Source organism: Lepidochelys kempii, chromosome 24, assembly GCF_965140285.1.
Source record: "Lepidochelys kempii isolate rLepKem1 chromosome 24, rLepKem1.hap1, whole genome shotgun sequence".
NCBI lineage: Eukaryota > Metazoa > Chordata > Testudines > Cheloniidae > Lepidochelys > Lepidochelys kempii.
The window spans coordinates 17,278,567-17,290,831 of NC_136403.1; the positions used below are offsets into that span (position 1 = coordinate 17,278,567).

The window sequence follows — 12,265 nt, forward strand, 5'->3', positions numbered from 1 at the left end:
CGGTGTTCCTTGGAGGGAGCTCACATTGCAATTAGGGAGCTGCAGTATTTTGGATACCAATGAAGGATTTATTACTAGAATTGGTCTGATAACTAATGAGCTGGGGGTGTGCAGGCGTGGGTTCATTAACATTTGAAGCAGAGATCCCCCATCATGCAGTGCTTCCCTGCTGTTCTGGTCCCAGAGTTCCCTGAGGTTCTTGCTTTGGAATCTCTGTTCTCCATTCTGTCTGCTAATGGAGATGCCTCCTTGTCCCCTCTTCAATGCAAAAGAGGCTAGGGAAGTTTCCTTAATTCTGTCAACCTTCTCTGGAGGGGTTTAGGTGGGTCTCCCACCGCCTTTTGACTGCTTTTTGTAAGTCTTTCTTCTGATCAGTTTTGGTTCAAGCAGAGGCTGGGGGGGGCGGAGGTCTTTTGTGAGTCAGACAGGCTGGGTACTGCCCCCTGGTTCCCCAAGAAGACAGTGCTGTTAGGTAACAAGTCCACCCGTTGCTGGGGTGCTTGCACTGAGTGAGTATCCCCATCACATCTTTACTCCGTGGTACCAGGTCTGATCTTCCATCCATTGCAGCTGCCGCATCATTCGCTGGATCCAGCAAACCAGTAGAACCAGACCAATTGCTAGTATAATTTGGAAACCAATGATCACCACAATGGGGTGAAGCAGGATATTCAAAAGACGTGTTGCACTGAGGCTCCACCCAAGCAAAGGCTCCCACCAGGAGTGATGGCCTGTGTTGTAGCTGCTAGCCTAGAGATCTCTTGGTTGTGGTGTTGAATCTCGAGTTTGCCATTCTCCCCCAAAGTTCGGAGCTTCAGCAGCTCAGTTGGTAAGGAGGGATGAGTTAATAGTCCCTTTAATGGCAGTGAGACCCATTCTCAGTGAAATGGGGGAAACCTCCTTGTAGAGCTCAGGATTGGCTTTCAATTGTTGTACAGCCCATATAGGCACAGTAAACTTAACATCACAACTAACAATGGTGGTTACATTACCGAAACAGCGATTAACGTACGGCACCATGGGTGGAATCCAATGTCCATTAATCAATACAATATAACAGCTCATTCTTACACACACGTGCATTACCAACATAGACAATAACAGACGGATAACATCGAAGCAACAGTAAGACTTATTCCCAGCTTGTGGGAAGAAGCATTCATCGTGTTCCTCCAATGCTTGGTCTTCACAGATTTAGCCCAAACCTTCTTTTCTCCTACACCTTTACATTTACTGTGTTTCACACATTATCTTTCTGCCAGGCCCATGTGTTAGGATCTCTGGAGTACATTACTGAGTTACCACTAACATGTAATCCCAGTGGGACTACTGGGTGAATTATTCTAATTTCTTTGCCTGCCACAGTTATCAGGAATAACTGCAAGCTTTGCTGGTGGTGACTGTACGAACGTTAACTAGTCTCCACCAGGGCCAGAGGACTAATTCTGTCTCCGTTACATGGGACCGAATCAAGTTGATTGCTTCCATGGGAATTTGTCCTGCTATGGCTTGCTGAATCATTTCCATGATTATGTTCTGGGTGAGAGCCTGAGCTTGCTCACACGCTGAAGTCAATGAGACATTATTCTGGAAGGAAGTCCAGGAAGTATTAGTCTGCAGAAGAGAAGAATTAAGGGGGATTTGATAGCTGCTTTCAACTACCTGAGAGGTGGTTCCAGAGAGGATGGTTCTAGACTATTCTCAGTGGTAGAAGAGGACAGGACAAGGAGTAATGGTCTCAAGTTGCAGTGGGGGAGGTTTAGGTTGGATATTAGGAAAAACTTTTTCACTAGGAGGGTGGTGAAACACTGGAATGCGTTACCTAGGGAGGTGGTAGAATCTCCTTCCTTAGAAGTTTTTAAGGTCAGGCTTGACAAAGCCCTGGCTGGGATGATTTAATTGGGGATTGGTCCTGCTTTGAGCAGGGGTTGGACTAGATGACCTCCTGAGGTCCCTTCCAACCCTGATAGTCTATGATTCTAAGGATTGTGCACCAGACAGACATCATTAACTATTCATCTTTTTCTATGAGTCTTTCCCACCCAGATAATACCTTACTTATTAACTGCTGTTCCGCACTTAACTGTTTCAAAGATGCTGTTAACGGGGTTCCCATCTTTTCTATGTTTTCGGTGGCATATGATGGTTTATTAGCCAGAACTTCTATGTTTGTGGTATCAACTAAAGAGATTCCTGTTCCTACAGGTGAAATCCAAACACTTAATTCCCTTTTAACTCTATTTACATGGTCAGCCCCTTGCCACATTCTTACCCATTCATTCCAGCCCTTATGGCTAATTCCAATCAAGGGAGCGGATGCAGGTGCAATGTGAGAGATATTCAGGCCTTCTAAGTGGATGCGAACTTCCTTCAGAGAAGTCTGAGGCTGAAGGACCAAATGTTCTTGTTGTTGTTGATCCAATTTTAACATGTGAGGTCCTGAAACTGGGGCTCTTAAACATCGGAGGGGAGCGAGGTTTGTGATCAGAGGGTCAACATTTAAAACTGGTTTTTGTTTTTGGCCCAATTTCATTCTGTACAATCCAGGGTCATGGGATCCCTCTGAAATGGCAGTGTGTCCATAGAATTTAAACTGAATTGTTGGCATGAGCTTGTCACAATGTCTGCCCTTTAATGGAACTACCCAGTCTTGCTGAGTCTGGTCATTCCAGCTAAAGTCCAATTCAGCGGTTCCCAGTTTACAAGGAACCGTGTGATATTTTTCCTGCTGGCGTGATCAGAGACAGCTGCAGTTCATCTCCAGGTAACGGAGGTGTCTGTGTTCCGACGACAATGATGACACATAGGGGCATAGTTGATCCCCAAACAGCAGAGGAAACCAGGACTATCCTGCACCTTCCGCTACCCGGGAGGCTGTCACTGGGTGTGTTTGATGGTGTACGTCCCTTTCGAGACCACAACGGCTTACAGAAGAATGGGACGGAGCCTGGCGTGGTAACAAAATGTGAGTGACTCCCCGGTGGCACTCTGCGTGCAATTGGCAATGCTTTCCATGGGGCAACCCGAGGAGTTGCCGACAGTGTAGAACCGGTAGCGATGCTGCAGGGCCAGGGGGCTGCTCCCATTCCCATAGAATCCAGACATGTGGCAGAGCAATTTTACTTCCTGGGCTCCAGCTGGCCAGCACCTCCAGAGGCTCAGAGGATCGCAGGTTCAGCATAGAGCCTGGACAGCATCAGACACTTATGAACAGCAGGGTGCTGGTGCACCATTGGGATGTCATGGCTCGTGTTCGGGACCTGTGAGAACAGAGAACAAATTTCCACACTCCCCCCATATATACTGGGGGAGTCTGGGATCAATAGTGCAGAGTGACCGTGAAGCAGTGACCTACGTGAAGGTGCCCATAATAAGTCAAGGACTTCTCTGGCCTTTTCCTGACTCAACATCGGGGTAGGCACTAACAAGCCCACCCAACACATATTTTCCAATGGCCCCGTGCCGTTCCTTCTTGCCGGCAGGATGGAGAAGACAGTTCTACTATTCCTTGGGGGTCAGATGGTTTACCCTTCCACTCTTTGAGCTGTGAGGAATGAAACCATTTCCGCCAGCATTTCCCGTTTTTTCCATTCAGGATTTCTACCTGATAAACGCTGGGGCTGGCCTGATTCACAGTAAAGCAGGGGCCATCCCAGGTGTGTGTCACAGCGTGCTCCTTTGCTGAAAACCTTCTGTCCATCACTGGTTGGCCTAATTCCCATATCAAAGGAGGTTTTCCCCAGTCTAGTTTTTTGTCCAGGTTTTGCTGTACGATGCCTGTCTATGCTGCCACTCGCATGCGCAACGCAGTGATCGTCTCTGCTAACGGTTGTACCCATTCATCTGTTCCCACCTTCCCTTCCCAGGCACTAGGCAGCTCCACTCCCAACGACCAACTTTCAGCCATGCACATTTGCCTTCCAGTCATAACTTTAAAGGGAGTGTACCCATGGATCGCCATGGAGCCTCTCTGAGCCATTCAGACGATTGGTAGCTTTTCATCCCCACCCCTCCCTGAGCACTTTACTTGTTTTTTCAAAGCTTCCTTTAGCGTGCGATTGGTTCATTCAACTTGTGCAGAGGACTCGGGGTGTCCAGCTATGTGGAAACGGTGCTTAATGCCGAAAGCCTTACGTAGCTCTTGCAGAACATCTCCCACAAAATGGGATCCCAAATCTGAATCAATTACTCTGGGAATTCCTGTTTTTGAGAAAACCATGTTAAAGAGCTGCTTAGCCGTGACCGAGGCAGGGTTGGTTTTAGTAGGGATGGCGTCCACCCATTTGGAGAAGGGATCTGCTATTACCCGGCAGTATTTATTCCCCCTGCTGGTGGTGGGTAAAGGGCCTATGTAATCCATCTGAATCTACCCTCTATGCCCCAATCCATGTTTCTGAACCTGGCCATCAGCATTAATCATGGTGCACTGCAGACAATTATCACACCACAGATCGATATCCGCTCCCATGCCTGGCCACCACCCTGTATCTTTAACCCTGTTTAAGGTACCCCCTTTTCCTCTTTGCCCTTGCTCATGCACAAATGGAATCAGGTCCCCCCGCACCTGGCTGGCGACTATCCAGTGCCTTTGACTACCTGTGTCCACTGCCCACCAGACATTTACAACCTGCTCAACCCTGTATTTTTCTGTGGGATCTTTCCCTATCCTGGCTAAGGACCGGATTTCTGTATCCCCATCTTGACGGGGACTTAAGCCCAAGGTATCTATTCCTTTGCCTAAAGTTTTTCCCTGGGTAGTTACTGCCTCTGTTTGTTTTACCTGGTCTGTGTCTCTAGTGTGGTCACTAGCAGCAGCAGCTTTGGCTAAGGCGCCAGCTCGGTTGTTCCAATGTGCCTCTTCGGAGTGATTTTTCTGATGTCCCTTTGTGTGAGTCACCCGGGTGTCTCCAGTTCTTTCCTTGATAACCTGTTTATCAGTGGGTCTCCCTCCGGAGATCCACTGGGGACTTAGAATGTTTACTGATGCTCCAGTGTCCACTGGCAATTGGGCAAATATCCCTGGGTTCCCCACTGTAGCCCTCCCAGTGGGTCTCCCCCATACGTCACACTGAAGTCTTGCAATCAGCTGGAGAGGCCCGCGGGGACCCGGGCATCCCTACTGCTTGGCCGACTCCCTCGAGAGCCTCCACTCAGACAGGGATCTGGTTTTGACAGGGAGTGAGCGTGGGGAATGCACTCCGTACTGGGACAGCGGGAGGAGGCGGGGGGCTCCCTGCATTCACTCTGTTCTCTGCATCACCTGAGACAAAGCATTAATCAGGATGCTGAGGAGCTGACGATCGTATTTTTCCATATCTTCCCCTAACTTCACCAGCTCCATCCAAATCATGGATGGAATTTTCTGAGAATCCATTCTGAGATTTTTCTGGTTTTGTCTGAGAATTTAGTCCTGCATAAGTGCTCTGTACTAATCCAGGTCCCTGATAACGGGCAGTGATAATCCCATTCTCTTCTGTCTGGGGTAATGAATCAGAGAGAGCTGCCAGCCTCTTTCTTCGAATTAAGTAAGCTTCGGGGGCCTCTTCTGGTTTCTGCTCTTCCATTATATATAGTTTCTTAAGGGAAGACGCAGGCAGGAATATTTTAAGAGCACTTACCATCCATTTCTGAGGTCCAGGGGTAGGCCGCCCCCAAGAACCTAAGTCTATGTCCAGAGCATCTGCATCACAAGGAGAGGTGCATGACTGAGCCAATTGGGTTAAGTCCATGCCATCAGCAGAGGGGTGCATTTGCCAAACACGGGGCAGCCATGCCACGGCTGTGTCACGGTTCCGTGGCCCCAGTCTCTCGGCAATAGCCTTGGCCTGACTAGGAGACCACCTTACTACATCCATGACCAGCTCCCTTGTGGAAACAGGGGCAACGTTATGCATGTGTGGCCAGTCGGGGTTCAATGGGTTTCTGGGGTCAGCATCGGGGGTCTCTCTTTTTTCCCCCCCAGAGGGCTCAAAATCGCAATTCTCTCTCAACCTTACAGCCGCTACCCACCCCCACCCATGGGCACTAAATTGGGCACACAATTTACTAATCTCTGCCTCACACTCCTGATGGCCTGCTGCTGCCTTATTCTCATCTGCCAGGAAGTGATTTCCTGCTTTCGCTTCTTCTAACAACATTTGTGTGCGTGTTAACTCTTTCCTGTACTGTTCTGCATCCCTGCCGGCCTGGTCTCTCTCCTCTTGTACATTTATAAGCACAGCCACCAGTCTGAGCTTTTCTGCTATCAGTTCACACTCGTCGGTCTCACATTTCTTCAAACACTGTTGTAACTGCTTGTTCTCCAGCTCCAATTCCTGCCTTCTCTTTACCATTTCAACCCTGTCCAGGCATGCATAAAACAATGCCCATGCAGCAGCCGGCTTAAAGGTTGTGCAATGTTGTTCAAAGCTCAGACTCGCTCCAATCAGGGGACTCTCACCCTTAAAGCACCCCCTTTCCCAGGGGCATTTCCTCTCCTTCATTACCCGTCTCTCTAACCTGTTGGTTTTCTCCTGTCTCAAGTGAGCAGCCAAGGGGTTTTTCCCCAAGCCATCTCTACTTCCCTTATCTCAATAATGATCCCGACCAAAAGCCCTTTCATGCAGTCACATTATTGCTCTAAAATCTTTACTTTTACAGTACAACTCTTGAACAGGGTTGGCTCTAGGCTTTTTGCTGCCCGAAGTGCCAGAATGCCACCCCTTGAAAAGTGGTGTCCCAAGCACGTGCTTGGTTTGCTGGTGCCTAGAGCCGGCCCTGCTCTTTAACTCCTTACTGCACGGTCCTACAGTTATTCTAGGCACGATTCTTAACTTAAAAGTTACAGGACGTTACCAAATATCCGAAGAGAGAGAGAGAGACCTCACTAAAGGAGCTTAGTCTGAAAAAGGAAGAGACAGTTTGCTCAGGTCAGTGCCTCAGTTTCCCCATTCCACAGCAACCACTCAACAAATACCATGTGATTAGGGTCACATGCTGCCCACGTTCCTCCATCAATTTGTTACCAGATTTGCCCGTTACTTTGGGGTCCGCTCATTTATTAGAGCTTATGCTCAAATCAATTTGTTAGTCTCTAAAGTGCCACAAGTCCTCCTTTTCTTTTTGCGGATACAGGCTAACGTGGCTGCTACTCTGAAACCTGAGGTGGGGGGCTGTAATGCTATCCACGTACTGCTTGTGTTCTCATACGGAGCTCTGCTTCTCCCTGCTGCTCGGCCCTCCCAATGGCGCTGTCCTGCCGGACCTCGGTTCCCCAGGGCTGGGTTCTTGCAGCCCCAGAATCAGAGGCACACACACACATTAACAGAGCCCATCTGAGAGGACCGGGTTAATCAGCACTCCCAAGCTGACCCCTTAGATGTCCCTGGACTCAGCAGGCCGGGTCGAGCAGCATTTCCAAACTGTCAGGCTCATATGCCCCTGGACTCAGCACATCTCTATCCCCACTTTCATGTACAATTGTTCTGGTTGTAACCCACTTGATGAGCAAACCCCACAGGATTTTTGGGCGCTGCAGGGATCTTAAGCTTAGGTACGAGGAGCGTTGCTGCAGAGCGAATGAGGAAACCAAAAACCACCCACGAGGGGGAGCGAGAGAGAGAGAGAGGGGCAACCAACTTAATCATGAAAGTTATTTATTGCCAGGTAATAATCATAGGGGAGCCAAAACAAACAAAACTGTGCTACTATTAAATCTAACTTAAATTTGATTGCAAAAGTAATGTTTAGAAAACTATAACTGATCACACAAGTCAGGGTCAGAAGGCTATACCTAAAAGAGAGAGAGAGAGAGAGCTGGGTTCTTACCACTCTGTGAAGCTTGAATCGATCGGGGGACCCAGGTGTTGGTGGTAGCTGAGGGTCCGGCGTGCTGGAGACAGGCAGAGCCCCCAACACAATCAGTCAGGAGAAGATGAAGTCCCAATGGAAGTGATGCAGATTTTGGATCCAGGCATCAGAACACTTACTTGAGCGTGGGTCGGGGATTTTCCAGAGAAACAACAATGGTTCAAGGGAGAACTCGAGATTTGTTGATGTGTAAACAAGGGAGGACACCAAAGCTGTTTTGATCAGGCTAGACCATGGGAGCTGATCATTCCTGGCTATGGGCGGTGTTCCTTGGAGGGAGCTCACAATGCAATTAGGGAGCTGCAGTATTTTGGATACCAATGAAGGATTTATTACTAGAATTGGTCTGATAACTAATGAGCTGGGGGTGTGCAGGCGTGGGTTCATTAACATCTGGAGCAGAGATCCCCCATCATGCAGTGCTTCCCTGCTGTTCTGGTCCCAGAGTTCCCTGCGGTTCTTGCCTTGGAATCTCTGTTCTCCATTCTGTCTGCTAATGGAGATGCCTCCTTGTCCCCTCTTCAATGCAAATGAGGCTAGTGGAGTTTCCTTAATCCTGTCACCCTTGTCCCAGGGGTTTAGGTGTGTCTCCCACGGCCTTTTCATTGCTTTTTGTGAGTCTTTCTTCTGATTGGTTTTGGTTCAAGCAGAGGTTGGGGGGGGTCTTTCATGAGTCAGAGAGGCTGGGTACTGCACCCTGGTTCCCCAAGAACACAGAGCTGATAGGTAACATGATAATGTACATCTTTCTGGTGCTCTTTGGCCTGACCTTCCTCGCCGGGATGTTTTTGAATGACTACATCATCTTCCTCCCTGGCTTCTTCATGGAGAGGATGGTCAACATCTTCCGGGTCCTCAGCTTGGCCATGCACCTCCTTCTCAGGGCTTAATAGATAGACTGTGGCAGGCAGTGCTTAACAATGAGGGTAATTAATCACTGGAGCCATCTACCAAGAATTGCAATGGATTCTCCATCACTGGCAAATTATAGATCAAGATTGGATGCTTTTCTGAAAGATAAACACTAGACATAATTTTTTAGAAAATTCTATGGCCTGTGTTATCCAGGAGGTCAGACTATATGAGCACAATGATCCTTTCTGGCCTTGGACTCCTGGGTTCTTTCCTGGATATGGAAAAGAGGGGGGCTAGTGGGTCAGAGCAGGGGCACTGGGCATCAGTTCCAAAGATTTTATCATCTAAACAGGCAAATGCACAATTTTTTTACAGCATCGGAAACTCCTGATCTGAAGTCCTGGCTTACAGGCTGGGAACTGAACTCCTGACCCCAGCGGGCTGACTCTCCTTAATCCTGTGAACAACTGTAAATTGGGGGAAGTGGCAGGTTCTGCTTCTCTTTCCCTGCTGTTTCCTCTTTTAGGAAAAACAGAGCCAGAATCAATGTTAAAACTGAGGCCTTTATTGTTTGCCTCAAGCAGGATTCCATCCAAGCTAGGTGATAGCTCCAGGAGGGGAGTGGGGTGTAATGAATGGAGCAGGGGGGTCTGGGAGCCAGGACTCCTGGGTTCTATCCCCAGCTCAGGGGAGGGGAGTGGGGTCTAGTTGGTTAGATTGCGGGGAGCGGGGGGGAGAATAGGAGCCAGGACTCCTGGTTCTATCCTCAGCTTGGGGAAGGGAGAGGTGAGTAGCCTGATCATAATGGGGGCAATTCCACCTCTGACCTACTGCTCTCCTGGTTCTTGTTGGGGAGGGTGGCCTGGACCTCAGCCTCACTGAAGGCCCTCTGGAAGGCCAAGACCACGGAGAGCCACAGTGTGTCCTTGCAGCCCCAGCCCATGAAGGCGTACAGGGCAGGGTTGAGGCAGCTATTCAGGTAGGCCAAGGGAAGTGCGACATCATGGAGAACCTGTATTGCTGGAGTCACCCCCTTTGCCAACATGGCCAATAGGGTGGAGAGGTGGTAGGGGAACCAGCAGAGGAAGAAGGCCGTCACCACGGCCACCATGATCTTGTAGGGCCTGCCAGAGCGGACGACATGGTTCCTCATCAGTTTGGCAGTGATGACTCCGTAGCAGGTCAGGATGATGGCAAATGGCACCAGGAACCCAGTCACAAAGCAGGTGAGCACCATGGCCCAGTGTCGAATCTCCCACAATGTGGCCACCTCCTCCCTAGTGAAGTTCCCCACTGGGATGTAGTTGTTGTAGCAGATGGTGATGTCCCCCTCAAGCGGGAAGCTCCTAATGTCCCGGAAAACTATATATGGTGTGCTGAGAGCCAGAGCTGCAAGCCAAACAGCCGCAGCTACCCAGAAAGCCAGCCGGGGCGAGCGGTGGTTGTGGGCCCAGACCGACCAGGCCACGGAGATGCAGCGGTCGGCGCTGATGACGGTGAGGAGGAAGACACTGGCGAAGAGGTTGAGGAAGGACACTGCGCTGTGGATCTTACACAGTGTCTGGCCAAAGGGCCAGTGGAAGTTCAGCGCTGCATAGGCCACCTCCATGGAGAGGAAGGAGGTGAAGATGAAGTCGGCCACAGCCAGGTTGAGGTACCAGATAGAGACCACCGTCTTCGTCATCCAGAAGCTAGCGATGAAGATAACCAGGCCATTGCCCACTACTCCGAGTAGGAATCCCAGACTGAAGAGGACGGCAAAGAGAACTCCTCTCCATTCATGCTGGGCTCCACCCTCTTCTCCATGCTGGTAGGGATTCCCGAAGAAGGGGTGTAAGGTGCTGTTCACATATGGAAAGGCGGGGTGGGCCCAGCGGGACTGGAAGGGCGTGGTCTCCTCCATCCTACAACAACCAAACCCAGATCCACTGTCACCATTCGCACCGCTGGGGCGAGAGAGCAGGGAGTTAAAAGAGCTGGGCAGAAAACTTTTTTCCCCAATGCCACTTTTTTCAACTTTTGAAAAATTGTTCCATCCTGAATTGGAGCCAAATCTTGAAATCTCAATATTTTAATGGACCAAAAACCAAAAATCGGTTCAGGATAATCATAGATTCCAAGGCCAGAAGGCACCATTGTGATAATCTAGTCTGACCTTTACGACACAGGCCAGAGAACGTCACCAAATTAATTCCTGTTTGAACTAGAGCAGATATCTTAAAAACAATCCCACCCTGCTACCAAAATTGCCCACGGTGGAGAATCCACCCTCATCAAAACCCTCTGTTCTGACCATTTCTAAATGTGGCATTTTCAGTTCCACCCGCCTTTTTATTTCTTTTAAATTGTTTTTACAAATAATAATTAGCTTAATTTTTCCCAAACAAAAAAGCGGTTTTGGAATAATTGGATTTTTTCATCTGCCCTGTCACAACTTTTTTCCCAAAAAACTTTTTTGGGGTCAGGAAACTGGTGAAATTCCCAGAAAAACTTTGATGTCAATGAATCAGGTGTTTTAGACATGAAACCATCTTGTCAAAAGTTTCCTGACCAGCTCTGGAGATAAGTAGAGTGAGACAAGGTGAAAAACCTTCCCCTTTCTTCCCCTGGCAGAGGGAATGGGGCATTCCCTTTCCTGGGGGGCAGGATTTCCCCTTTTGTCTCCTGGAGGGGTGGATCTGCTTCCTCCCCCTCTCCTCTCCCCCATACTGCCTGCTAATTGGCAACCACTTCCCCACGCCCTCCGCTGATTGGCCACATGTCAATGACACTCAATAACTGGCTGCAGGATACCGAGAGATAAAAGTGGGGGGAGTTTCTGGGGCAGGAGCTGGTCCAATCCAGTTCTGACCAGACCAATCAGGGTGGGGGGTAGGAGAGGGAGGAGCCAACCCAGGCCACACCCCCACAGACTGAAGTGGGGTGCAGCTGTGCTGATGTGGGAATAGGGTTGGGGTGGTTATGTGGGGTGGGAATAGGACATCTCCCATCCAGGGCTGGAGCAGCTGGATATGGGGGTAGCACCTCCTTGTTGGTGGGTATCAGGGGCCAGCAGGCTCCATCCACAGCCACCTCCCAGGGTCTGCTGGTCCGTTCCCAAATCTTCCCAGATTCAGCCCAGCTGTCGCCCCGACCGCACCCTCTGCGGAGCCGCAGCCCCATCAGCTTCCTGGGGGATCCACCGGCTCCGTCGGGGGCAGGCTGGGGTATTGGGGGACTCCTCACAAGAGGGACCCTGCCTGGGGAGGGGAGGTGGGAGGGACCCGGGGCTGAGTTGGAGGGATCCGAGCCTTTCCTTACCCCGGTCTCAGAGGGACGTCTCTCTGCGGATCTCCAGAGCTGGTCTCCTCCCGTGGCCCCGGCAGGTTGCACTCTGGCCAGGCTGGGAAGCTTGGAGGAGTCATGGGAAGGGGAAGGAGGAGAAGGGGGTTGGGCCTGGGGCTGCCTCAGTACTTTCATTTCCTCTGGTGATTTGTTGCTAGCAAAGGGATCAGACAGCTTCTCAGGACTGCCCTGCACTCCCAACCTCTGGTATTATTCTCAGCTCCCTGTTTGCTTTTTA

General features: G+C 49.9%; 1 protein-coding gene across 1 annotated transcript; it reads right to left on the minus strand.

Moving 5' to 3' along the window:
- Window positions 1-7,748: 7,748 nt before the first annotated feature.
- Window positions 7,749-12,051, minus strand: LOC140902663 (chemerin-like receptor 1). Its single transcript, XM_073322990.1, has 2 exons — window positions 12,004-12,051; window positions 7,749-10,607 (listed from the first exon to the last, which is right to left on the minus strand). Exon 2 carries the CDS (start codon window positions 10,604-10,606, stop codon window positions 9,503-9,505), a length of 1,104 nt encoding a protein of 367 aa, XP_073179091.1. The 5' UTR covers window position 10,607; window positions 12,004-12,051; the 3' UTR covers window positions 7,749-9,502.
- Window positions 12,052-12,265: the final 214 nt, after the last annotated feature.